Source organism: Mastigoproctus giganteus, chromosome 10, assembly GCF_048544385.1.
Source record: "Mastigoproctus giganteus isolate SK-2022 chromosome 10, ASM4854438v1, whole genome shotgun sequence".
Classification (NCBI taxonomy): Eukaryota; Metazoa; Arthropoda; class Arachnida; order Uropygi; family Thelyphonidae; genus Mastigoproctus; species Mastigoproctus giganteus.
The window spans coordinates 149782871-149810152 of NC_143584.1; the positions used below are offsets into that span (position 1 = coordinate 149782871).

Genomic DNA, 27282 nt, shown 5'->3' on the forward strand with positions numbered 1-27282 from the left:
CCTGTCGTTAAAAGAAAAAAAAAGTTTGTCGCTTAAAGAACTAAAGCCGACACAACCCGGAGGCTTCGGGATTTATGACCTGTCCCCTTTAGCCCCTGGCATCGCATAAAGTGGCATTCCGTAGTCAACCGTGCGGAACTTTGGCTTGTAAAATTAATGTGTTCTTAAACACGGCGAAACTAAGTCGAAATATCTAAAGTTCTTCGCATTTACTCCTATTTAAGTGTTAAGCGTGCCTTCCGCGGTTGAAAAAATATTCGTTTCTCTTCGCAGTTTAAAATCTAAGGATGGAAATCGTAGTGTAGACAATCTCCTTGGCTTTCTGCGAATCATTATTAGGGTGGCGTATTTTCTGATGGGTTTACCAACTATCGGAAAGCTTCACAAGCCACCGAAATGTTCAGTTTCCCCCCCCATATGGGTGCTTCTAGGGGCTGCCAAACGATTCTACTCCTCTAAGCCCTTGCATGCATTGCACATTGTCTATCCAGACCATCATATTTCTTTGCTTATCGATTGGTTTAGGGTTTTCTGTCTGTCTAATCGCCCTCTCTATCTTTCCACACACATCCTCGTCTGCAGAGAACCAGAATACAGTTTCCTAATAATGTGTGTGGGTGGGTGTGTGGCCAGAACTGTTTACATCGATGACTTTGCCAGACACAATGCTCGCCAGTGTGTATAATAAAAGCGCCGTTACAATTTATAAGGTCGGATGGTGCGTTCAAAGATTGGCCAGTTATAAATAGGACTCGAATGTGCATTGTGCGGTGCGCCTGCGCACAGTGAAAATGCTGGTCTGCCGCTTTATCCTCGTACAAAGTCCGTACGAATTTTATGTCGCGGGTCCCGAACTTGCATAAGCATCCGCGGTATGTCCAATACGGCTCGAGCAATATTTACACGATTCCTCGAAGGGTTGTTTATACTTTATCACGGCGTTCGCTTTCTTAATTCCGAACAGTCGTCGCCAGCGAGCGTCTTCAAGCGTTCACCTTCTTGCCCCGTTCCAACCACGCAGCACTTAAAGGATCCTCAGAACGCGCGGTCACGTGATCCGCCGGGATAGATAGCGATCTCCGGAGCAAGGCCTCGGGTCAAAAACTCCACGAAGCGGAGGTTAGCCAGGCTTCGTTTGCACGGCTTTTTTGCATTCGACTCGGCTACCGATCGTTATCAAGTCGTCGGGGTATAAACTCGGTCGACTGGCAGAAACCCGAGCTGTGGGGCCTCCCTCGACGATTGCCAGCCGTATCCGGCCCCTATCACAACATTTTTGCTTTGACTCGTCCGATAAGTCTCACTCCAGCGAAAGGGCCTGACGGCGACGGGGAGTCATTCCGGAGAACAACGTCCCCCTTTCAACTATGTCACTTTGGCCTTACGGTGGGTTTGTCTTGCGGGGACTCTCACAGTGATCGCTGCAGCGATAGCTCGCGCAGAACACACAAAAACGGGCTAATGGATGCCCGCAGTTCTGCAAATGAGATCCGTCTTCGGGTGTCCCCCCCCCAACGCCGGACCCACCTTCAACGCACTCCAAACGAATCGTTCCTTTGCAGATTATCTACAGAAAGTCTTGGCCAAGTAATTAAGCAGAATCGCACGGAAGAAAGAACGAGAGGAAGAAAATAAATGAAGAGACACAGAAAGAGTGAAAGAAAAAAAGAGGGAGAGAGAGAATAAATCAAAGTGAAAAAAGAAATAAAGGGAAAAGCACGAACAGCGGGAAACAGATAGTAAGAAAAATAAAGGAGAGGAAGAAAATAAACGAAGAGGCAGAGAAAGAAAGAAAAAAGATAGAGCGAAAGAATGGAAAGGATGAATCTTCATTCATCTCATCTTTTCTTTATTTCTGAAATAGCGAATGAAAGAAAAAAAGATAAATGAAGAGGCACAGAAAGAAAGACAAAGAAAAATGAACAAGCACAGAAAGAACGAAAGAAAAAGAAGAAAAAATGAATTGACACAGAAAGGGGCAGAGAGAGGGGAATCGGTGAAACCATAAAAAAAGAGGGAAAGATATGAACATCGAGAAAGAGATAGAAAGCAAAAGAAAGGACGAGAGGAAGAAAATAAATGAAGAGGTAGAGAAAGAAAGAAAAAGGAGAAAGAAAAGAAAAAAGAAATAGAAGATAAATTAAGACGTACAAAAAAAGCGAGATAAAGAAAGAAAAGATATAAATGAAGAGGCACAGAAAGCGAAAAAAAAAAAAAGACAGGGGCAGAGAGAGAGAAAGAGCAAGAAAATAAATGAAGAGGCACAGAAAGAAAGAAAAAGAAGAGGTACAAAAAGAGCAAAAGAAAGAAAAAAAACATAAATGAATTAGCACAGAAAGAGCGAAAAAACGAGAGAGAGAGAGAGAGAGAGAGAGAGAGAAAGAGAGAGAGAGAGAGAAAGAGAAAGCAAAAGAACGATGAATACAAGGAAAGGAAAAGTCATAGAGAAAGAGTGAGAGAAGTAAACTGAGCGAAGAAAAGATAAGAAGTTGATAAAGACACAGAAAGAATGAAAGAAAAGGACGGATCGAAATATATAAGAGAGAGAAATGAAAGGAAGAGAAAGACAAAGAAAATAAACGAGAGAGGGAGGGAGAAAAGAGTTGGAGAGGAAGGAAGAAAAATAAAATGGAATTATAAAAGGTAAAAAGAAAGAGGAAAAGCGAAAAACAGAAGACAAAAGAGCGCAAGAAAAACAAAAGGAAAACATGGAGAACTGAAAGATCGAAAAATAGAAAGATTGCGAGAAAGCGATAGCAAGAAGAGGACAGTAAGTGAAACATAGATGGGAGAAAAACAAATATAAAAGGAAAAATGAAAGACAGAGTCAGAGAGAAAGCTGAATGCAACCAGAATCGCAAACCACGTGAGAAGAACTACTTGGAATTTGCTGAATTCTTACTAAAATGGCATCGTTGGGGATTCAAACGCCTCCTTCTCTCGAAATTCGTTAAAATTGCTCCCCTGATTTTCTGATCACCCATTAGTGGGTACCGTGTGGGGGGTGGGGAAGAAACAAAAGCGAGTGGCCCCGGGTATCTCCTGGCCACGACCAACCCACAGAGCTGCAATGGAGAGATCCACACGGGGATGCGAGACGCCTTTTCTAGCACTTGTTGATCGCGGCCATAATTACCGGGTGCAGCCCTAACTGAGAACGGCATGGGTCCGGCCCTAGGCGGGCTTGTGGGAGGGTGACGCCACATCGTCTTCCTGGCTAGACACGCAGCCGTCATCTGCATCGGGACAGGCGAGTGACTAAGGCTAAAGATGGCGCCGGAAATGAACGTTGTTAAGTGCGCACCAATCACCGTGCGCGCATGCATGCAACAGCCCGATGCCGATGGGTTGACGAACTGCGTGTCATGTGCGGTGTCACTTGTTTCCCGCGGCGAACAAACACTCGCCGATACGAAACAAACCACTTCCAACCGGCCACTGTCCAACGGTGACATTATCACTATTACTTGTCACCGTCACAATCACGATGAGAAACGTTGCTTGTCACCGTCACGTTTTCTCATTCTGAAATGGCAACTTCTGCGAAATTAGACCGATAATGCTGCGAAAATAAAGTGAAATCGGAGAACCCCGAACAATTTAAACGAATTTCTTTATCTGAACTTAATAGTGGCACACATGGCTCTCTGGGATGGCTGAACACGCTTCTTAGCGCTCCAAATTGGAGAGAGCGAGCAGAGAACTTGAAACCTAACAGCCATCATTAAAAATACATAATGAGTGTGGTATAAATAGCGGTCGTTAAGCCTAAATAATGAACACAGCAGGCAGAGGAGAGTTGCGCCTGTCTCCTCCTCCTCCTCCTCCTCCTCCTCTTTTCTCCAGCTTCAAACGAGTCCTCTGGGGTTGTTATAAACACATTTTTGCCATAATTCGCGTCCAGCAGTGGCCTGCAACAGTAGATTTAGATTTTCAGTTTTGTACTTTCATCGTCCGTGTCAAATGCTTCTAAGTTGAGCTTTTTTCCATTCTGGACTGCAAAAGACAGTCCTGTAGACTAGACCGATCCATTATGACACGTCGAGGGGGGGGGGGTCCAGCAGTTGTCCACCTACACAACCTTAAATCACAAAAGTTGATTCGCCGAATTAATGAAGGCATCTTCCGGAAATCGCTAACTTTGATGTGTTTTTGCGACCTGAATCGTCGGTGTGACCTCGCCGTGGTGTGTTCCGGATAAAAATAAGCACCAAGAGGGCATTTCCGCGTCCCTGACTACCCTTTCGTTATTCCAAGTAAGCGCTTTTGCCGTAAGAGGATACCGTTTCGGCCGTTTGACATAATAACTAAGTTAGCGCAAGATACGACAGAGAACTAACCCTCCCCCCTCCCCCACACTCCCCGGAACTAGTAAACGTATAGTGTGTATGCGCGCGCGCGCAGTTAGCGCTATATTTCGACCATGACTGAGTGATGTCATTCTCCGCATCCAGAAACCGGTTTTGGTGCTTCCACGCGACTCACGTTTTATTTTTCTTTTCTTTTCTTTTGCACACTTTGTTTTTCTTTCTGTGGAAAAGGCAATAAAATTGCTATCTTTACCCTTCTAACATCTTTCCACTTCTTGTCGGCATTATATAGTCCAAAGAAAAGTTCTTCAGGGGTAAGAAACATTGCTTTATTTGCACGTGTTCTCCCCCTATCTTCTTTTTTTTTCTCTATCCTTAAAACAGTTTGTGCAACAGGCTATAAAGTTGTCTAAATATTAGTTCAACGAGTGTCAAGTTTTATTCAGCTGTCACAAATGCACGCCAGAGGGCGGCAGTTGCTACTTACAAAACTAAGCGTGTTGTTTTAGTAAAAGAAAAAAAAGAAAAAAAAAATCGATCAAAGAATATGAATGAATGATTGAACTACGAGTGTCATATATACTTCTACAGTACTGCCACCTGGCGGATAAATAAATTAAACTCTTGGACATTTCTAAATTTATTTAAATTAAGCCTAGATGATAAAGCATCCAGCGAAGAATACGTTTTAATGTTTTCGTGATCCCGTATTCAAAGCGACACCTACAAAAGGTGAGAAAATGGAAAGAAAGAAAGAAAGAAAGAAAAAAAAGCGGCCTTCCCGTAATTGACCGTCGAAAATTAGCATCCGTGAAAGTAGGAAGGTAAAACCCACTTTGCCGGGATAAAGATATTCCTCTTGGCAATAACTTACATTCCAGTCCACCTCGGAAGGATGGCGCCACCGTAATTACCCAGTCATGTGATCTCCGGGACCTGTTGCGCCTGATGGGTTGACCACCTACACGAACGCACGTTTGAACCTGGTTGCGTGAGGTCAGGATATGAATATGCTACGTTCTGGTTGCTGAAATGTACGAACGAGTGAAGAGTGTGACAGCTTCACTCTCATGGCACCGGTCCTGAACCATCACTATCATCTGATGCAATTAATAATGATGTAAGAGTTAACTGGTACGCTCAATTAAGTTTAGAATTATCTTGGTCAATAAATCACGGTTGTGGGAGACAATGGTAGTTATTGAATGAGGACGAACGTTTATATCTTGGGACGTGTATCCGAATGCTAGTTTGAGACCTTAAACTCATTTGATAGTACGAAGAGTGCATATTTTCAATCATCCAGGTGGTCGAGACCGATGTTTTATTGGCCATGATGGAATAATCGGGGTTTATGGACACGTTTAAACAAAATCTTTGCTTAGGATGTTGGTTGGAGTGTTTACAAACTAAAGCAAGTTCCATCAGAGCGTTGTTTCCCCCCACCAACTTAGGATGTCTCAACATTCCTGGTGTGTACCTTTTATACCATTGCTGTCGATGCTAACATAGTTTGTCTACTTTTTTGTTGCTAATGTATCGTAAATGGCTATTGAAGACGACCAAGCACGTTTTTTTTTTTTTTTTTTTTTATTTGGTAGTTGTTGGCGCATCGGCTTCTGTGGCCATATTACACCTCCCAAGGTTTTTGCAGTACTTTGATCCAAGCCCGAGGCGGGAATCGAACCCGCGACCTTTGGGTTGCCGGGCAGGTACTTTACTCACTCGGCTAGCCCGGTCAGCCGACCAAGCACGTATTTGATCGATTTTCTTGAGGGCGACATTCTTACTCAACTGTCCAATAAGTGTATATATCATGAAGGAACCCTGCAGATTCTGAATCCAGCCTTCATTTTCTATTTCCCTCCTGGTTCATTTTTGACTTTGCAAAGTTTATTGTAATAGTTTCGGGAAGGCAGCAGCAGTTAACAAAACCTTCGTCCATAAGAAGTCCCACAAGTTGAGATAATCTTTTTATTGGTAAATAGTAGCTGCAGATTAATTGCAAGTTTCGCTGCAGAATGAAACAGAATAATTATTTGTAAAATTTCTACATTAATATAGAATTGGTAAAATAAAATAAGCAAATGTTATAATTCACCAAATACACCTTTTGTAAGTTGTAGACTTAAAATCCATTCTTTAGTTCCTCTTTCGATACTGGATTTTAAGCGTGGTTAAGAAAGATCATCATTACGCATGCGGACCCACCTTCACGATCGAAAAGTGGGTAAGCAAAGGAATTAAGAACGTATTCTTTAAGCTGGTTTCGAGGGTAAACTGGGAACAAACCTCTGACACTAGGAATTTAAAGCGGCAACGGAGAGAGAGAAAGAAGATTAATGATGAGAAGAGAGGTTAACGTCTGGAAAGCGTCACGCATGGGGAAACTGTTTCTCTTGACCCTGGCTGTCTTAAAATGAGCAACTCTGGTTTGTTTTATTTTTGCCCAGGGAAGAGGGGATGTGACATCGTGATAATACCCTAGCAGGGGATGGCAACGTTGAGCGTGAGTGGAAAGACAAAAATTAATGCCTTACGGATCGCCACCAATCCCTGATGAAGAGAAAAACCAAACACGAAACGTCATCAGTTGATAATCCGAGAATGTGACGATCTTAGCGCCACCTTTTGGCCCTCGCATTTCTACTGAAACTTGTGGAAGTCAAAGGTTACCGATGCAAAACTTACTGTTACGGAAGTTAGTGCGCAGCGCAGTAAAAACACACAAACACCATTCATAAAATGACATAAACTGTTTTTGGCGGCCATGTTTCTCTTAGATAATAACCCTTCAGTGCCTCCTTTCCGTTAAATATGGATGGATGAACTATAAATACTTATACATTACGTCTGGTCGTCTCCACTCTTTCTTTCTTTCTTATTTTATCTCATTTAATGTACCGCAGACGAGTGTCGCCACACAAACCGTTAATATTCGTGGCCATACATTGGGGATGTTGTTTTACGGTCGGTACAGGGTGTACGAGCACCACTGTATTGCGTCCAAATAAAGCGACAGACAATGAAATAAGATTGCGAGAGACATCTTTATGGAAAGACAGAAGGTGAAAGGAAGGATTATTTTAAGCGCTTTTTTTTTTAAAGGAAGTTTTTAAAAGCGGGCGCATGCGCGCTGCGCAAGTTGGAATTTTAGTTAGTATTCGGTGATGTTCACCATGGCAACGGATCGAAAAGATTATGGAGAGGGTAGTTAAAGCGTACTCGATGAACGAGGGGAAAAAAATTTTTCTCTATTAGAGCGCATGCGCTTTCATAACGTTCGTTTGCAGGTGAAGGAGATGACACAAAGATGCGTGTCATGTAGCAATCGTCTGCCCACTAACTGTGATCTGGAATGCCGTCTGCTCGCTCGGCAATTGCTGTCAACGAACGCCCGATGGCGCCTGAGCCTGTTCAAACAAAAGAAAATACGAAATCGAAAGCCCACAGACGAGACAATTAATTAAAGGTAGGAGGCCGGGATAAAGAGCCGCCATGCTTTTCATGCCTCTTCTGCCGCTGCCGAACGTTTTCAAAAACCTGCCCTACCCCTTATCTGCTAGGCCATCGCCGGTGCTGGGCTTACTCCCCGCTGCCGACCGGCCGAGTTCCACGGTCGGATGGCTTTGATGTCGGTTATCTGGCGATTTGGGGGGATGGCGCGATACGGAAATTCATGCAGGTGGATGGTTCAGGTTCTGCTGGACTGCTGATGCTTATCTTCGCTGACGACATGAAGAAGAAACGGCGTAACTCGCACACAATGAGCGCTGTCTTCTGCGCATGCTCAGAATATGCAGTGTTTGCGGAAATGTAATTTTTCTTTTTTTTTTCTTTTTTTTTTTTTCGTTTAATACTCTGAACGGAAAGAAACTAGTTTGGTTACCATGGCAACGAGGCCATCTTCTTTATACTTTGCGCACACGTGCGTTTTTGTTGGTTATTAAGCCTAACCGCATCGGTGTCAGTTAATTGGTCTTTGATTTACTTTTAGGGGAGCAAGGATACCAAGTTAGTTTTTTTCTTAAAAAGCGAAGTACGTGTCACTCTTAAGAAAAAACGCTAATTTTTTGGTGGGGAAGGAATTCCATGTTTTTTTTTTTTTTTTTTGCAATCGATGCAATTGGAAAAATTCCATCAAATCCAGTCTGAATGTGGGCATATTATATCCAGAAGACAGAGAGTTCTTATTTTTGGACAACTTCATCCAGCTTTTCGATTTTTATCACAAAAAATCTTACCCACTTGATGCCCCCCCCATCCCACACAGTTTACGAAATTATTAGGGGAGGAGGGAGGACGCAACATATAAAGAGAGAATTGGACAGAACCCTATCGTCAAATAGCATTCAGTACTAGCGAATAAACAAATCTTTTTTTTTTTTGTTTGTTTTTTTAACTTACGCGTGATAAATTACAATACAAGAGACAGGCAGGCACGCGCCTCCCGAGCTCCCAGCACTACCATCAAGCAGACGTCATTTGTTCGGATCTCTTGTTACCTATTCTTTACCATAACAGGGTTCCTTTGGTAGTTTAATGAGCAGGGCGGTCTGTCCCTGCCTGTATCTATAGCAGTAGGCGTATTGTCGAATACCTCGGCACTCTCTTTGGGGCGGATCACAGCGCCCTCTAGAAAAATTTTGAGCTCGAGTTGCTTCTTTTTTTTTTTCTTTATCCAAGTTCACTGTAACCGAGTGTCGTTCCATCACCAGGATTTACGTGACCGGTATACCTTATTTCTATCCTCTTCCCCCCCTCCACAACCACCCCTCCCCTCCTATCCTCTCGAAGCCGTCCCCTTAGTAAGCTAAAAGACAGACAGTAACAGTCTATTAACCGTTCCCTGTAGAGCAGTCCGGCTTTTTGAGATGTAGGCAAATTACGTATTATAAATAGCCTCAAGATTATGAATTCTATTCAGGCTAATGGAAGCATGTGTGGAAGATTATGCGCAGGAGCCTTCCCAACACCTATCATCAACTCTCACGTGTTCTGCATTGGCAAGTGTTTGTTTACGAAGCAACCTATCCTCGGTGACTTCTTTAAAGATTCATGGGAGTTTCCCGACTCGATGATTTAATATGGCGTGTATGTGTTTGTGCAAGTACCCACATTCGAGGGGTTGAGGCGAGGGGAGGGGAGGGGAGGGGGGAAAGTACTACGGCGAATTTCAGCTTAGATGAACGATTGCATTCTTACGTGGGACGTTATGCTGTATGATGGGGCATTAGTCGGGAGTTATTTGCACTTATCAAACTCATTTAACACGTATTGCCTATTAATCACAGCAATGGCATTACGTTGGGGTAACTCCTCCACTTTCTTTTACTTTTATTTGAGGCAATTACGCAGATCGGCCAGCTGTGGTATAACTATTATTTACAGCCTCCATGTACGAGTCAATTTGTCAATGTCTAGCTAGTTGTGTGCGCGCGCTAAGCACCAAGGCAGCTAAGGCCACGAGGCGGTAGTACGTTGTGTTTGTGTTCTAGTGTATTCTTCGGTCGTTTTATATGTTTGTTGGATGAAAAATCCGAGATTCTGTGTGTGTGAGAGAGACAAAAAAACTATGTACTCCCTGCACGAAATCGACTAATCCGGCTACGGTTTGGAAAATTGTGGGTTCGATTCCTGTAACTGATGGGATTAAATTAGTCAGCTCAGACTGAGGTGCAAAACTACTGGACTGGGTTTTTCATCGTGAAAAAAGAGACAAGCGCATCTGTACTACATTAAATGATCACTGAATTATGACCACCCATCTAATACCGTGTTGGGCCACTTTCAACGGATAACAGCCGCTATTCGCCTAGACGTTGATTCCACTAGATGTCTGAAGACGTCTGTAGGGAAGATCTGCAGCCATGCTGCCTGCAAGGCTTTCCACAGTGTTGCGATAGACGGTTGCGTATCCATACTTCTCACTTCCCTATCCAAAATATCCCAGAGATCTTCAATTGGACTCAAATCAGTCGAATTTGGAGGCCAATCAAGATGGCTGATATCTTCATTGTGTTTCGCGAACCACTCGTGTACAGTGTTGGCCCGATGACACGACGCATTATCGTCTTGAGAAATCCCGTTTGTGAGGTAAAAAGGCAACATGGCAGGGTTCACATGGTCTCCTAGGAACTGCTGGTAGACCTCACCAGTGCAACTTTGGTCCCAACGCACCAGGGTCCTAGTTCTTGACAGCAAAACAAGCCCCATATGAAGCAACGACCGCAACATGCCCAGATAGTGGGCACCTGAACGGTGGGTCCACGAACTCTTGTTGCTTGCGCCACACAAGTCCCTTGGCGTGTTGCAATAGAGATTTGGACTCATCTGACCAGCTCACTCGTTTCCAGTCTTCCAGTATCCGACCAGCATGTTGTTGACACCACATCATTCGCCTACGACGATGATCTGCGGTGAAGAGAGGGTATCTCTTGGGTCGTCTGTCGTGGAGTGCATGGTCATCTGGGATATTGTTCTTGCATTCCCCGTATTGTATTACGATGTCAATTGTCGCACAGTGGTCTTCCGCTGAGCCAGTACAACGCATTTCAACCTTCGCTTACCAGAAACATCCACCTTGCATAATCGTTTACAGTCCTGTCGGCGGGAGTTGGTTTGACCCGCTCGACACCATTCTTTGTGCATCACAGCCACACTGGACAGTGAACAACCATTTCGTGATTTCTTTAGTACGTCCCATAACTGGTACTTTATCACTTTGACTACCATGACCAGATGCAAATTACCACTGCTCTATTGAAGCTGTTCGGCTTTTTATCCTGCGAGTTATGCAAAATAGTCCATTACGGATGGGCTGGTCATAATTCAATGGTCATTGAGTGTGTGTTACCAAAAGTACCCAGACAGCCACTGGGATTTGGAGAATCCGTTATATTCGTTTAAGGAGTAGCGTAAAAACAAATAATTATTAATGTTAAAAGATAAGGAAAGGCGAACCTAAGGGTGAACCTTGAGGAACACCTTGTTAAAACAGTAAACGAAGTTGATGAAGTACTGTATCTTCAGTTATTACAGACAGTTGATGATTGTAAAGCGGTGAATCAATCAAATCTCCTTAATGGGGTTGTAAACATAAGATGCAGCGAAACATCAAGGAATAGGGAATCAGCTTGATTTGCTTTGTCCAAATTAGTTCTCAGGAAATGAAAGAACACGGCGAGATTTGAAATAGTGGATTTTCTGGGAAGAAAAGTGTACGAGTTTTACATACCTTTCATGGAAGGTAATTTATGGGATGAATTAGATACGCAAACTTGTTTGGCATCCAGTGAGGGAAGCCAGGACGAGCAATAGTAGAGGATTTAATGGAAGAAATGAATGCAGAAATTTTAGAATGACTGGTTTAAGTACAGAAAGGTTGATTCGTGGCAGAAACTAAGTGAAGATAGGAGTTCCTGGTCGGAGTAAGGAGATCAATGAAATGCAATAGATGGGAATTTTTCGAGTAGACAACAGAAATTGATATAAAGAGACCGGAGGGTGTTCATCTTCGTTGACCTGCCCAAAGCGTCGACCTTAACTCTATTGAACATCTTTAGGAAGGACTGGAAAGTTAGCTGAATTGACCGATGTGTTCAAGTAGACTGGATCAAAATACCACCTTCCTTTTATCAAAAGTTGGTCCCTAGTCCAACCACAAATACAGAGTTATTGAACACTGAATCGATAAAAGGTTATTTAAAACACACACTGTTTGGTTACTTTTGACAGTATGGTGTAGTTTACTGTAGCGTGCTTGGTAATTTAGTAAAAGATCCCTGAGCCATAAGATAATAAACTAGATCTAAACGCTAAGGCATATATACAGTGGTGGACAAAAATAAATGTACAGCAGAGATGCGTGTAATTATCTTAGTAAAATGAACCGGAAAAGATTAAGTCCTAGAAAAACCAACTGAAACGATTTACGTTGCTGCCCCACATATTCGCTCTGCAGGTGGCGCTTCTTAATGAGGAGGGCAAAATAGCGGAGGGAATTTGGAATGCGATTTTTGTAACTTTAACGTTGTAATTTCTAGCATTTATCCTTCGCTTAAATTTCCACGCTTATCGCGACTGAAAATAGAACGGACGTAGAGATTGGGGAGTATGATTTCACGTTGAGGGACCAAACGAAAGGAGGAGAGAGAGAGAGAAAAAAAAAAAAGCTGAGGGTAGCCGCTCTGTCTATTAATCTACCATATGTTTATATTTAGGGGGCTTGCAAAGGGTGGATTTATTACTTTAAATGCTTCAGAGCATGGAGATAAATACCGGGGATGCTTTAAAACTATTTGGCGACATTCGTAGCTCATAGCTGGCGCCAAGGAGGAGTCCTGTGACTTTTCTCCATAGCAACGACATCAGCGATTCCTTAGGATGGGGAAGAATTTATGTAACCGAAGTATATTTGGCTCGATTAGAAGAGATCCTCTGTGCATTATGTAACTGCCCGAATAGGCTTAGTAACTTAGCCGAGGGGGGGCAGTCATTAGCAATCACGTGACACTCTGAGTGTGGTGGACACCGAGAAGTACGCGTACAATGCAAATACAATTTTCGAAAGGATAATACAAATAAACGAAACGTCCCCGCGCGTGCGCTCTTCGAATAGGCACTTTAACGCAAAAAAGGCCTCTTCGGTCCGCGGTTGGGTGTCGTGTAGCAGATACAAGGACGCCAGAATGGGGAGGCCTCCAGCCACGAGCTATACAAACGAAACCACTCGAGGATAACCCTTATACTAACAAAGCTGCATCGCTAGCCTGGACGCCCCACAGAGCGCACCGGGCGACTCTCCCTGTGAAACGACTTAGACGCTCCAATGATGGATGGTAAGGCCACTGACAGCCTCCTGCTAACTAAGGAGGAAGATTTTTGTGGCGGTAACAACAAGACGGATTTGCGCTTACCTCCGGTCAGGTAGCGGTGTGTATTCGGGACTCACTTGAACACATACACGACACGCTGGCACTCTAAAGACACACGCGGACTTCAATTCACGCATTTCTGGCAAGCCTCTTGAAGACTTTCTTATATTTTGATCCGCTTTCTTCCATCCGTGTTTCAAAATGTAATAAACGCAGATAGCAGTCTAAATACGGATTAACGAGAACTTAAAGAACGTAGTGTTAATTAATGGTAATGGGCAACCATTTCTTCCTGATAGATAGAACAAGTTAGTTTATTTCAGGCGCATTAGCAAATAGTAATAATTCGGGATTTATAACAAACAAACAAACAAAAAAAAAAAAAAAACAGACGATTTTTATGCGCGAACTGAGAACCCTTCGTTTCTGCGCATCCGCCACTTCGCCTATTCATTCCTCCAATCATTTATTCGTTTCCTTGGTCTTAACCAATTTGGAATTTTACGATTACCACCCTACACGACCAGGGTATCATCCATAAAGGGTGGAGGATCTGTTATTTCAACTCCCACAAGGTTTGGGGAGGCAATTTCAGAGAAGTCCCTCAGTGTTCCTCTCTAGGACCTCTGTTGTTTATATTAATTATTTCTTGTTAGTTTCGCGTGGGATTTATATGAATGATGATGTTGCGTATGGAAAGAAAAAAAAAAAAAAAACAAGACTATCACAGAAGCCACAAACTAACTCCTTGTTAGCCGAGTTGCCTTCAGTCGAAATAAAAAAAAGTTTTAAATATTTACAATCTGTGTTGATTATACGTACACAGAGCATTAATGTATTTGTACAAAGGGGGGCTAATCGTACAAAACGAATGGCTCGTTCATTACAATGCTGCTCTGGGTGGTTAAACCCTTCCATTGTTATATCTCATTACTGCCCAGAGCTGGGGTAATTCACAACTCACATTAGCCTCCATCCGGGTATTTTCAGATGGCTTATTAGAACACGAAATTTTCCTCATTTTTTTCCCCCAACAACAATTAAAAAAAATTGCCGACTATTCACCTCGTTCCGAAACTGGTTTCAAAGTGGGTTCCCATTTCTATTTCTTAGAAACGCGTGAAATTGTACGCTCTTAATGGCAGAGGAGAAAATAACCATAAAAAAAAAAAAAAAACTCCAGCCTGTTTTCTACCAATTAAGGCTATTTCTGTCATAGATAAGATATCCCGGACACACACACACACACACAAGAAGGAAAAAAAAGAAAAAGCAAACGTCGTGTCATTACTTCCTCAGTCTTCATCCCACCCAGACCCAAAAGGGGTGGGTCACTTGCAGTGTTTTCTCTGCAGAGTGGCTAATTTTTCTTCCAAACAAATAAGTGATATACGATCTGAACAGCGAATTACTCGAGGGAGGAGAGGAGTGGTCCCGCAGCGTCGTCCCCTGCCTGGAAATACTGCCGTACTCTGTAGCTTCCCGGCCGTAAACTACGTGCGGAGTACATTTATCGTACGGTGGGCGTTTCGACCCTCGTAGCTAGTTTACCCTCTTGATTTTCCTCGCGAACCTCTCTCTTAGCTGAAATCCCTGACCTTTTCTCCGCAGTTCAGATGACGCCGAGGTCCACCCTCGTTAAGCTTTGACCTACGATATGGCCACACTACTTACTGGAAACCAGTAATCCTCAAGTCTGAGGTCACTACGGCGAAGAATATTTTTTTTTTTCTCTTTTAAAATTCAAAGTTATTTTTTAAATGAAAATAACTAGAATGTGATGGGTAAATGAAGGCCATTTTCCCAATTATTTTAATTTAATCCAAATGTTTAGAATCTGATAGAAGTATCAAAGGTAATGTTAGTCATAAAATTGTAGTGGTTCTGTCACATCTAACAAAATTATAAGAAATAGTTTAATTATCTTAACTACGCGAAATTGGCCATGGTAGGAGAATGTTGATGGATTAATTGTTTGTCGTACAGTTGCAATGCGATGAGTGTGGACCATTGAACAAGTATACATCGGAGATTGTTAGATGCAGAGAGTTCAATACTGCTATAATTTGGTTGTTCTAAGATCAGTTCTGGAGGCTAAAGCAGAATTTATTTTGTTTTATAGTTGGGGAGGCGTCTCCATGACGCTCAAGTTCGTTGCTATGTCGCATGTTTCCATCTTCTCCGATAGTATGAACCGCTTATTTTTAGGTCTCTCGTGTCATGAGGAATAGGAAAACATACTTCGTCTAATTTCTGTATGCATTTGTTTATTGCCTTTAAACTATTTTTTTTTTTTTTTTTTTTTTTGATGGAGGCGCAGAGGTTCTGAGTCTCATTAGAGCATGCGATTAACCAACAGAAACATGTTAACCACTCTTGCAAATTTAATGGAAATCTGTCAAATATAACCCGACGTACCTTTTAAATAAATAAATAAAACTAAGAAAAAGCCTTCGTAGCATAAAGTGACTGCTTGGGATATTTTTAAGCAATTATCAATGAAACTAATTTAAAGAGATATTCCGGATTGGACATCTATTTGAGATGATCGGACTGCAGAAAATGTGCTCGCCTTACTGTAAAGTACATTTCGATAATTTCTAGTCACGTGCAGCAACAATAAAATAAATTTCGATAATTTTTAATCACGTGAAGCAACAATAAAGTGCATTTCGATTTTTAGTCACGTGCAGCAACAATAAAGTGCATTTCGACGATTGTTTGTCACGTGCTGCAACAAATAAGAGCATTTCGACGATTTTTTGTCACGTGCTGCAACAAATAAGAGCATTTCGACGATTTTTTGTCACGTGCAGCAACAATAAAGTGCATTTTGACGATTTTTAGTCACGTGCAGCAACAATAAAGTGCATTTCGATCATTTTAATTACATAATAGGGAATAAAATGGAGAAATTGGCGGATATTTAAACTTACTATTAAAAACCGTGTTCAGTAATGGAGTAATTCTCATTGTTGACAACAATTAATATAATAATAAATAAATTTTCTGTTTATACTCCGGGACGACCAAACGATCAGAGGAGTTTACAAGATACACAGAATACAAGAAACAGCACCGTATTCAGCAGTCACGGGCTTATTTATTTATTAATTAATATAAGTGCTGTAAATTGAAATAGACATTGTGCAACTGCCGAAAATTGGACATGGAGCAGAAAGTATATTTGAAACAAGTGTTAAAAATTAAAGCAGAAATATCGCAGCGTCACGTGTGCTATTGGATCGATTACAAGCGACGTCTTGCACGTGTTGTGATTAATTACCTAAGGGAACATAACAGTGTTTCGTAAAAATGACAATTAACGAAAATCTTTCAACTTTCTTATTTTTTCCCTCATTTCCTTTCTTTCCTCGGTCCTTTCTTTCTCTCCTATTTTTGGCAGGAATTCTTTTTCTTATCACACTGCACTTCTCGGTCGAAATATTCCTCTGCCGCCTCGTTTCCTCTGACCTACCGACCGCAAACGAACCATTCAGTTTTAAATATAGTCTCCACATTCAAATTGACAATGCGGAATAAACGCGCGCGCACACACTGTTGGGAAGGGGGGAAAAAATGAAGCTTCTGGTATCTTCTGTTACGGAAATGAAAGCATTCGGAGCAGCTGTCAGCGTATTCCGAAAGTCTGGAGGTCCTGACGGAGATGATTCCCCCAGCGGCGCACGCATACTTGGAATGCAGACCATGAAATTTCCACTCCGAGTTTTTTTTTAATCTCTCCTCAAACAGAAGAATGAAGTGGGTGGATTAGGGGATGGGAGGGGATGGAGAGCTGACACACAAAACGACACGAGCGGATCTTTGTTATAGAACCTGGAGTATGCGAACAGTCTCTTTTCAAATGTATATTTTAAAGTTCCATTTAAATTTCTGTCAGACTATGCGTTGCTATGGCAACGGATGAGCACAAGTGCAGTATTCGAAGTCATTTGTTGTCTCTTAAGGAAGTAACGGGATACTCTCGAGTATCCCGTTACTTCGGTAAGAATGAGGGACGTTTCTTCCCTTTATTAAAGAATTTCGCGGACCACCATTGTGCCGCGGCATACTAGTTGTGGAACACGGACGGTTTAAATCCCTAAATCCTCACCATATGAAGAGGGGGATCGGAGGGAGTTAGGGGGATTGTAAAATAACGCATGTGGTCCGGCCACGGGCGCACCAATCAAGTAGACAGCCGGCGCACGATCCACGTCCAACACATTTCGCCAGCCTAATTGTTTGCCGGATAAAGCTCCTTGTCTGGTCAATAAGGGGCTCAGCAGTCGCCAGGTTGACTAGGGAAGAGGCGTGTTCATCCGCTCACACTGGCGCCGACGATTTCCTGCGGCCGTGTTTCCGGAAAAAAATTACCCTATCCAATATGTCTGGTCTAGTTCGGGACGCAGAAGGACAGGTGTGAGGATGCGATCCTCTTTGTTTGCAGCCCGGATGAAGGGGAAAAAAAAAGTCAGGTGTGAGTATGTGTGTCTGTTCCACATCGAATGGATTTTCAGACATCTGGCAGCCCTGGGTTCCAAGCTGCTGCCTCCATTTACCTAGCTGAAAACAGATCCGACAACAGACTAATAAGCCTATTTATCATTGAGAGTTAAAAACAAGAGATTTTTTTGTTTTGTTTTTTTATGTATTCGGCAGAAGAATCATTCTGTTGGGTGGAGTTGAGCCTTTCGTTTGGAACAGTAATTTGAAGCGGAAGGTAAGGTAAATTATAATATATGAAATGCTGATAAATTAAACCAGAAGGGATGAGCTGTTTCGGAATTTTTGCCAAGGAAACGAAGGTCATGAGGTGTCGATATATCGTGACTGTAAATTTGATTCCATTCTATGGTTGGTATACTTGCTTTGCTTTTTTTAGCAATGAAAAACTCGAATTGCCAACGTGAAGAAAAAAAAAAAAAGCCCGTAGGGTTCGAATCCAGGCCTTATTCACATGGTGTGGTAGGACAACGATTGTAATTTCTGAAATGAGTATAATCTCTGAAATGATCGTATTGACAATGATATTTATTGCCAATAAATAGCAACTTCAAATAAAAAGGAGTGCTGTTTATTTGAAGTGCAAGACCGAAGCAACTCGTGGACAACACTGTAGGAGATTGATGCAGTTTTGCAGGGAACTGATATTCTCTTAGAAATGCATTTAATTTTTTTTTTAAATGTATTATATTAAGGAAAGAATGTAAGATAGGATAGGGAGGTGGTTAAAGCATTTCGTTGCACAATGATGGGGAAGAGGACCAAAGCTGCTGTTAAGAAGTGTTACATGTAAGATGAGGGGGGGGAGGGTTAAAAAAAGGTAACTCTCAATTTGTGGACAGCTCCTAAATCGTATGCGATTCTGTTTCTTTCACGCGGTCAATTATTCTCCTCTGTTCTGAAATCATTTGACAATGGGAACACTGTGATCATTGGGGTACAGAGACAAAGATGCACTTAAACATCTGGCAAGATTTCAACTAAGAAAAAAGTTCACGTACGAGGTGAAATGTGTCTGTTCTCTCCAGCCAACACACTTCAAAGGCGTCTGTTAACAGACAACTGTGTATCTCTGCGTTATATAATGCAGGAACATCCTTCACTGGCATTCAAATTGTTCCAGAAGATCCTTGTCTGTAAGCTTGGCAAATCATTCTGAAATCGAGCAGTTAAAACAGAAATTAGACCTAACTTAAGTAGCTTGTCCTAGACATTGAATCCCATCTTCTAGAATTGTAACCTGCAGTCCCAAAAGTCCCAAAAGCATACCTTAACTGTTTGTCTCACAGTATAGTTAAGGGTGGTGTTCAGAGAAGATGCAGCCGGGTATGATAGAGTAGATTGTGCCTGGGCACTCACCATGACAGCAGCAGGTAAAGACAAACTAGGTCTTCTCAATATCCGTAGTTCCGTGTTATTTAAAGTGCAACCTACCGGAACAGTTATCAGTTCGTTACGCATTTCCAAGCACACAACTCCCCCGCACAATCCCCCTATATTGGTCACATCATTGCCCACACGTACCCGAGACCAAGGAGATGAATACGAATCAAGGACAGCCAGACAACTCCAGTATCCGTTTCCAACACAGCTCCAAACGAATATGGAAATTCCACTTGGGAAGCGCCACGAGTGAGCAACAGAGCAATTAAGTCATTTTTGTATTATGGAAACGACAATAGAAGTATACAGGGTCATTTCTCACCCCTTCCCCCCCCGTCTTGAGGGGATTAGAATTCGTCATGACGAGAGGGAAAAGAATAATTTCCAGTGCCCTCTGGGACGCAACTATGACGTGGATATTATCAGCGCTTGGGCTGGAACCATTAATGACAGAACCAAATACAAAATCCAGGAGTGTCTTTACAAAATCAAACTATGCAATTTTACACGTAAACGATGTCATCAGGGGCAATGAACTATAAAATGCGCGTATTATTTTATGGCGCAAGTTTCCGAAGAATAACAGAAACTTTAAAAATCACAAACGAATCCAGAAAAGACTTGATTGCTTTTGGCGATAGATAAAGATTATAAAAGCGGAAGAAATACAGTCAGTTTTGTTTTTCTTTTACTAGTTATGCAAATATTTAATGAATTGCAGCTACAATTGGGGTGACGCTTCTCTGAAAAATTATATTCCATATAAAATTACTAAACGCTGTATGGATCAACAGCCGACAGATGGAAGCCATGATGCTGAAGAAGTCGATTGAGGAAGATTTAAACGATTGTTGCGTATTTGGGACAGACGAGTAAATATTGATTTAAATTAAATCTTCCTCAATGTTATTGCTTTAAGAGTTGTTCTTTTGTTGGTAAAAAAAAAAAAAAAGTGTTCTGATTTGATCATTGAGTAAACACTGGAGTTTTCTCAACGTGCGGGAGGGCAAGAAAAGATTAAAAGAAATTCGAATCAAAAACTACGATCGCGTGGCTTTAGGGTAAGAATTAGGAACATATTATCGAAAGAGTTTTATTGTCAGTAGTCACCAAAGATTAGAGAATCCCTGGATGTCTATATTTCAGACTGTTTGGAACGCTTTACAACTAACAGCCAGAAGATTTAAGGTGAAAGGGGGGAGGAAGAAGTCGGTTTGAGTACGTTAGCTTAACGATGTCATAAAAGTGGGGCATGCACAAGGCTGGAACCATTAGCCGGAGCATCGTTAGTGATTGTGAACAGGCGAGGAAAAGTTTCTAAGTAAACAATAGTAAATCAGAAAGATCCATGGAGATGCAAGTGTTGCCCAACTAAGCTCGCGTGTGTATAATGGTCGAGGAAGCAGTTGAGAGTGAGGTAATTGAATGCGGACAGCGACCGTTGATAAATCCCTAATGCACGTAAGTCTTTTGCACGAAACAACGATGGAACGTTGGGTATGTCGCTGGTCTTGTGCTAGTTGAATTTCTCTGTCAATTAATGTTCTATAAATGTAATTTTACGATGACTCTGTGTATACAAGACATCCCTATTGTGCATTGTTATCTAATTGTCTTTCTTAACTTTTACCTCAATGAATCATTGATAGTCGACCTATGGAACAAAGCCATCTATAAAAAAAATTCTCAAACTTCTTGATTCACCTCACAAATACAGTGTACGTAGTCACAATTCTTCTATTTTTAAACCTCCAAATTTTCCCCTTTTCCAAATGGCAGATGGGCTTATTTGATTGGCTGAAGCTGATGATTGCAACGTCTACCATCTTCATGATTTTCCATCTCGATGGGTCTACTGCGTCACTAAAGATAAAATAAATTTACTAGCATTGGACTTTAGGACATGGGAATCTAGATTATTCAGAACTCTGAATAATCTCAATTCCAGCAAGTCTCCATGCCAAGCTGACATTTCTTCGGCTGTTCTCAGAACCGTTCTCCAAAATTAACTTTATTATATAGCCTTATTTACTTCCTCCTATTCTATCGGAATAATGTCCGGCTAATGGGGGGGGGGAACCCTGGGGTCCGCCAATCAACAAATGAAAATGAAATTGGAATAAAGTCCCAGGCATGTGTAGAAACTGCCTATATCCAGCCTATTTCTAAGATTGGAAACAAGTACTGATCTTAATCTCAATGCTGTGTCACCCTCGTGCGTAGCACAGCAGGTAAAATTGCCGACCTCTTCTCACTAGGTGTAAAACACCTGAGTTCAAGCCCTCGATGACCGGAGGAATTATGGGCCTTTTTCACAACGTGGCTGAGTAAGTCGTTCTCGGGTGAGGGTAGCATGGTTTCTCTTCCCTGAACTCGGGTTTTTCTTCCTCAAAAATGAAAATCGACCACAGAACACACAATTTACGGACAATATATACAAAGCAATATGGTCTTAGTCGCTAATGTTCCTGAAACCCTAATGTAACAACCAAATTCCGTGTTCTTTCCCTTGAATAATAAACATGGTTCCAGACAAAATGTGAATTCCCTACAAAGAAATTGAATATTATTTAATAAATAAATAATAAAGTTTCTGTTTATAGTCCAGCTCGACCACTTAAGTCAAAGGAGTTTAAAAGCAGTTATATCGCAAGAATATTATTTCTCTCTCACTCAAGTCCCTGTCAAACAGACCTTTACAATCTGCTGCATGCCTTTTCTAAATATCTGTCCATGGACACTTCTTCTCAATTAGCATCTGTAGTCCACCTCCTTCCAAACCAATCCGAAGACGTATTTGGATTGATTTGGATGGACCATCCATTGCAATTCAACTCAACTCGCCGACCTAAATCTTCCTCTTCATTTATCCCTTCTAAGTATATTCTCTGGAACAGCCTTTTTCTCTGGCATTTGCCGAGAATTACAACCTGATAATTGGACTTCAACTTCTGTAAATGCCCACATAAGTTGTAGTCCAACTATCAACTAGTTTAACAATTCTAACTGTATTGTCTTCTGTTTCCATCTAGTCCGTATTATATTTTTATATCTGGTTGGCAGTTTTATCTTCTGTTTTTTCCTTTGCCTATCGATCTTTTCTATCCCTTGTGTTTCTATCATGTCCACGGAATTTACAAAAAAAAAATAATAAAAATAAATGGCTGCCTATATTCCCAATTCAAAGAGCCAAGATGATTATATAAAAGTCATTCTTTGTTTTTCTTTCTATCTTTATTAATTAGTTTGAGGCATTTTATTAATCCAGATGCATCCTGGTGATTATAATATCTAATGGAAGCTGTCATGCAGGCCAAAAAAGAAAAAGAAATGTCCATCCATTTCTAGGGAAAGTCGGAGAACTCAATTATTTCTTGTAGGGACTTCAGCATTGTTTACAGCCCTGAAAAAAGACTACAGTAAGAGAGCAAGTCCGGACTGCGAGCATTTCTGGGAAGTAGAAGATGAAAGGTGCAAATCACCGTCAACTGCATCAAAGGGTTGGCCTATTCAGAGACTCGCTAATTACTGCACGGCCAGAACGGACTTGGCGAAGTGGGAAACAAAAGATACTGCCTTCTGGTGGCCTGTGAAACAGGTGAAGAGACAGCGATGGAAAGGAAAAGAAGAAGAAAAAATCTCTGAACAGACAGCTAGTGCATCAGACGTCCCAGACAGAGCCCTCGGCTACTTTTGTCTACAGCGGAGCGAGGGCGCTGCTAAGAAGTGTGCACGCAACCCTCTTCGGGACGTCAGGAGCGGTCAAAGGCTCACGTCAGTGAACGCTAACTTTCCTACTGTTATAACGAGGACAGAAGAATGCCTGCATTATGAAGATGGGACGTTGATGGCATGGCGAATAGACGTTACCCCTCGAAACAGCTTTATGGATCTTAAAAGTCAGGGTACACTGCGTACTTGCTATTGTTCATAGCGGTTGGGTCCTAAATTACGACGGGCAGAATCATGAGAGAATTAAGGATCTTTCAAGGTGCCTCGATCAGGGCTCGGGAAAGATGAAAAAGCAGAGTGAATAAGGCCATCCCATCTTACATATTATCTTCCAGTTCAACTAATCACTAAATATATCAGGAGAAATTCATATTTTATTTCAAATCAAGCCGGAAGTTCCCTTGATCAAGACTTCTGGCTTCGACTTTAAATAAAAAATTTATAGTTTTATATCCGTGGCCGATGGACATAAAACTATACAAGATTCACGGGATCTTGTATAAATCATCAACGCCAGCATTAACTAACTTAATGATCCAACTCGCTGACCACGTGATTTTAATGGACTTAGCGTCCATTTGGTTTAAACATTTTCAAACAACAGCAAAATGATTTTTCAATCTGAAAACAGTTATTCGTAGTTCGTCCAATGGAACCTTCTTATAATAGTTCATTTTAGGTCCTTCTTATATAATGGCCTTTTTTTTTGTTTATTCTATCTTGGAACAGCGAAGTTTACACTCGAATTCTGCGGGTTGTTTACAGTTCTCTTAGGAGAACTCGACTTTGACAACAATCCAAAATTCCAACTTTTTTATCCCAAGTGGACTAGACAAGATTGCCAGTTTTACTAGATACTACAATAAGACACTGCTGTCTATAGTGGGAGGTACAGAATGTGTCCATACAGAGTTAAGACTGAAGTGCGAGTCTGACACGAGAAACCAGCTTCTCCATTTAGGTTAACACTCACTCCGATGGAACTTCTTCACGTGAAGTTGTGCGCAATGACTGGGACATCATTCCGAACTCTTTTCATGCATGATATTTAAAGAAACACTGATGCGAGATGAGGTTAAAGTTTTCAAAAAACGAAACTACTGTGAAATAGGTATTGCACAACCGCCCACTTTGTAAATAAAACGAAATTGAAACTACTTAAAGAAATGAACCCCATATGACTGATTGTCGAATATTTTTCAAAGCTACAGATGGCCAGTTATAAAATCGATAATCAGAGACCAAGTAGTTGTTCCAACAGAGAGAGAGAGATGAACTTCAGGATATTTTTACTTTATCTGAAGCTTTTGTAAAAAGAATCCAGGGAGCCTTTCTGGTTTTTGAAATTTTTGAACGATTTGATACGTTATAAATTGCCCTCGTGGATAGCACAGTTTATAGAATCGCCGTCCTCCCCACACCGGGCGGAAAAGACCCGAGATCGAATCCCGTGGATAACGGGAAGAGTTTTTTTGAGCCTTATTCACAACGTGGCCGATTTAGTCGGCCTCAGATAAAGGTAGCATGTTTTTTTTTTATCCTTCAGAAAACTCTGGTTTTTCATCCAGAAAACAAAATCAACAGATCTCAGAACACGCAAAGCAACATGGCCTTAGCTGCCGATGCAACTAAGGTCCTTCAACACAACCCAACAAGGTCCTTCAATAGAACGTTATAAATTCTATAAAAAATTGTCACTCGGAGAGGTAGAAGATGATTTAAAAAATTAATTGGAATTATTTTTAAGGAATGTATTGATGACAGCGATATATAAACTACGGTCTTTCATTCATCTATCAAACGTCCATCCTTGCCAGCTTTTCTAAACAGGGATATTCGTCTAACCTTTGACCTTCTGCACTAAGATGACTAGTACAAACTAATCGTCATCATTGAGCAACGTACGAATGAAATAGTAGCGCACTTACCTTTCACATGGGGAAGACAGAAGAGAAAAGCCCAGATCATCATCGGCACATAACGTACACACAAGGAAGAAGAAGAAAGTCTTGTGTTGGCCACCAAGTACTGTCCTACACGCATGGTGGGATTTCACTACAGCGACGAGCACAACTTCCGGCCGCGTCTTGATGTAACTGCTCTCGCTAGCAGTGACGGCGTCCAACGCCAATGGATTTAGCTCATGAAGACGGACGAGGGTTTGGATTGCTACGAATTGAACTCAAGTGGTTCGTCCGATAAGTGGTGTACACTGGGAAAGGCACAGTTCACTCGCCGCTACAATGGCGGGCATTGTAGGTCGCTTAAAAGACCCTCGCGCGCGCACACACGTTCCCACCGAGGAACGCTGATGACTGTGGCGTGGCGGGGCTGCTTCACTAGACGTCGAACAACTCTGGCACTGAGAGAACTAGCCTGGCCTTTGCTCGACTTGCCAGAAACAGTGGCGTCACCTAGCTGCTAAAAGCGGGTGTTGCCGACTGCACGCGGAAGATCACTGGCAGGGTATGAACGCCGGACGGTTGTTGTCCTTCCACGTGAGCGCCGGTTTGAAGGGGGGGTTGAGGGGGGGGGAGAAGGTTGACAGAAATACCAGCCGCGTCTCTGTGCAGTTTGGCCTGCTGGGAGTGGTTTCAGATCCTGGTAATGAAATAAAGAAGGCGGAGTTTCGGGCGGTCTTATTCAGATTTGCTTATTAGTTGCTTCTCTAATGTCTTGGTCTCTTTATCTCTCTCTTTGCAGACATTTCTCATCCCAGAGTAGGGACGTATAGTCACGTGCTATTTAAAACCGCTAAGGTGGGAAGCTTAATCAAAGTTGGTTGCTGTTGGTTCTTTGGTTGTACCTGACTGGCACTTTTATGTGGGAAATTTGGCCACATGCGAAGATTAAACTCTCAAGGGTCACTTTTGCCATCCTCAGTTTGAAACCACTGGCAAGAAGAAAATGAAGCTGGTCAGTTGCATAATCTTCTACATCTGACAACGAAGTGTCTATCTGTCGACTCGAACCTGCAATTTGCAATACGCCTTAGATGGACTTTACTCAAAAGACATATAATTGAAGACAAAAGATGATCTGGGATCTACAACTTGCCTTCCCTTGGTTGCAGTGTTGATTGTACATTGCAAAACGGGAATTGGAATCAGTGGAAACGAAACAGAGGATTGTAAAAGTGTCAGATGGATAGTCATGGAACCAACTCGGCTTTCTATCAAAAGATAATATTGTACAGTCGGACATGGAATAAGTAGACCAAGTTAAAACGTTGCTGTAAATGAAGCACATGTTAAACACATGTTTCTTCCTCTTGTTTGATTTATTTTTGCGCGTATCCGCGCTATAGAGATTACTGTATAAATACCGCGACAGAATAGTCTTTATTTATTCAAATACTGTATAGATAAAGACTGTTTGTCTTCGTTTGACACAGTTTAGCGCAGTAATTTGACTTGGGCGCCATCTACAACGGCTATATTAAGAGCTCGCATCACTCTTTGCATGGATACTGCGAAGAAATCTTAGCTTCTGTTGATAACTGGATCGTTTCGTAGAGAAGGTCATGGGCCTTGTCATAAAAACACAGGAAACGGCTCAGCCTTTTACACGGTAGTCTTGACCGCAAACCAGCTGCAATGAAAATGAGTCGAGGGGGAGTTTATGCGCTCTTGACATTAGTCACGACGTTTACTTCCTAGAAAAAACTTTTGAGGAGTGTGTGAACGTGGTAATGAGCCGAAAAAGTGGTGAAAAGTACACAGTAACATCTCTCAGCGTCTTGCAAATGGATCCACGCTATGATTCATCCCCCACTTCCTTGAGATTTGCGTACTTTGCACCCACTATTCCAAGGCGTTTTGGCCTCTTATAGAAAACTGCCTACGAGTTGAGTTGTTTCGTAAGAAACACGGAAAGAAATAAGGCCATGATGAAGCAGTATGTGTTCGTTTTTAGGGATGAAAAACCATAAAATCTCTGGCAAGGATTTTATGGTTTTTCATCCCTAAACTGAGACTGTCTAACTCAGCCAAAGTCTGACAAATCCATAAAGTCCTCCCAACCAGAAGGAAATGGAACTAAGGCTTTTTGCTCATGATATGGATATGAGGAACTTTTTTGACATCATACACTGACAAACTACCATGAAACAATATTTGAGAACGTGGCAACCATTATTTTCTGTTGAAAGGATATTTAAGATTGGAATATCGTAAGAATACAGTTCCTTAAGTGGCTCGTTGTAAATAATCCAGATGGCAAAAGCGAGTGTGAGGGGACACGCTAATACTAGTGACATGACCTATATTAGAGTCGCATGTATCAGAGGGTAGGGTAGAGGTGATAAAAAGACGGGTGACCCTACATGCCCGTGTATAAAGTTACGCCTCACTGAAGAGAAGATATAGGTCACCCAAGTACTGATGGGGTATGCATCCGGAGCGACTGGGAGACTCGCTAATAAAACAGTTTTCATTCTTAGTTTGTTCAAATATTTCCATCTGGACTCTGTCTTC

At 41.9% G+C, this 27282-nt stretch overlaps 1 protein-coding gene across 1 annotated transcript in view; it reads right to left on the reverse strand.

The window, feature by feature from the left end:
- The window catches only part of LOC150079363 (BMP and activin membrane-bound inhibitor homolog), a 36320-nt gene extending 11177 nt beyond the window's left edge, over positions 1-25143 (reverse strand). The window contains exon 1 of the mRNA XM_090382540.1: positions 24736-25143. Within this exon, the coding sequence (XP_090238666.1) occupies positions 24736-24850 (115 nt within the window). The 5' untranslated portion in view covers positions 24851-25143. The remainder of the gene's footprint in view (positions 1-24735) is intronic.
- Between the last annotated feature and the right edge of the window lie 2139 nt (positions 25144-27282).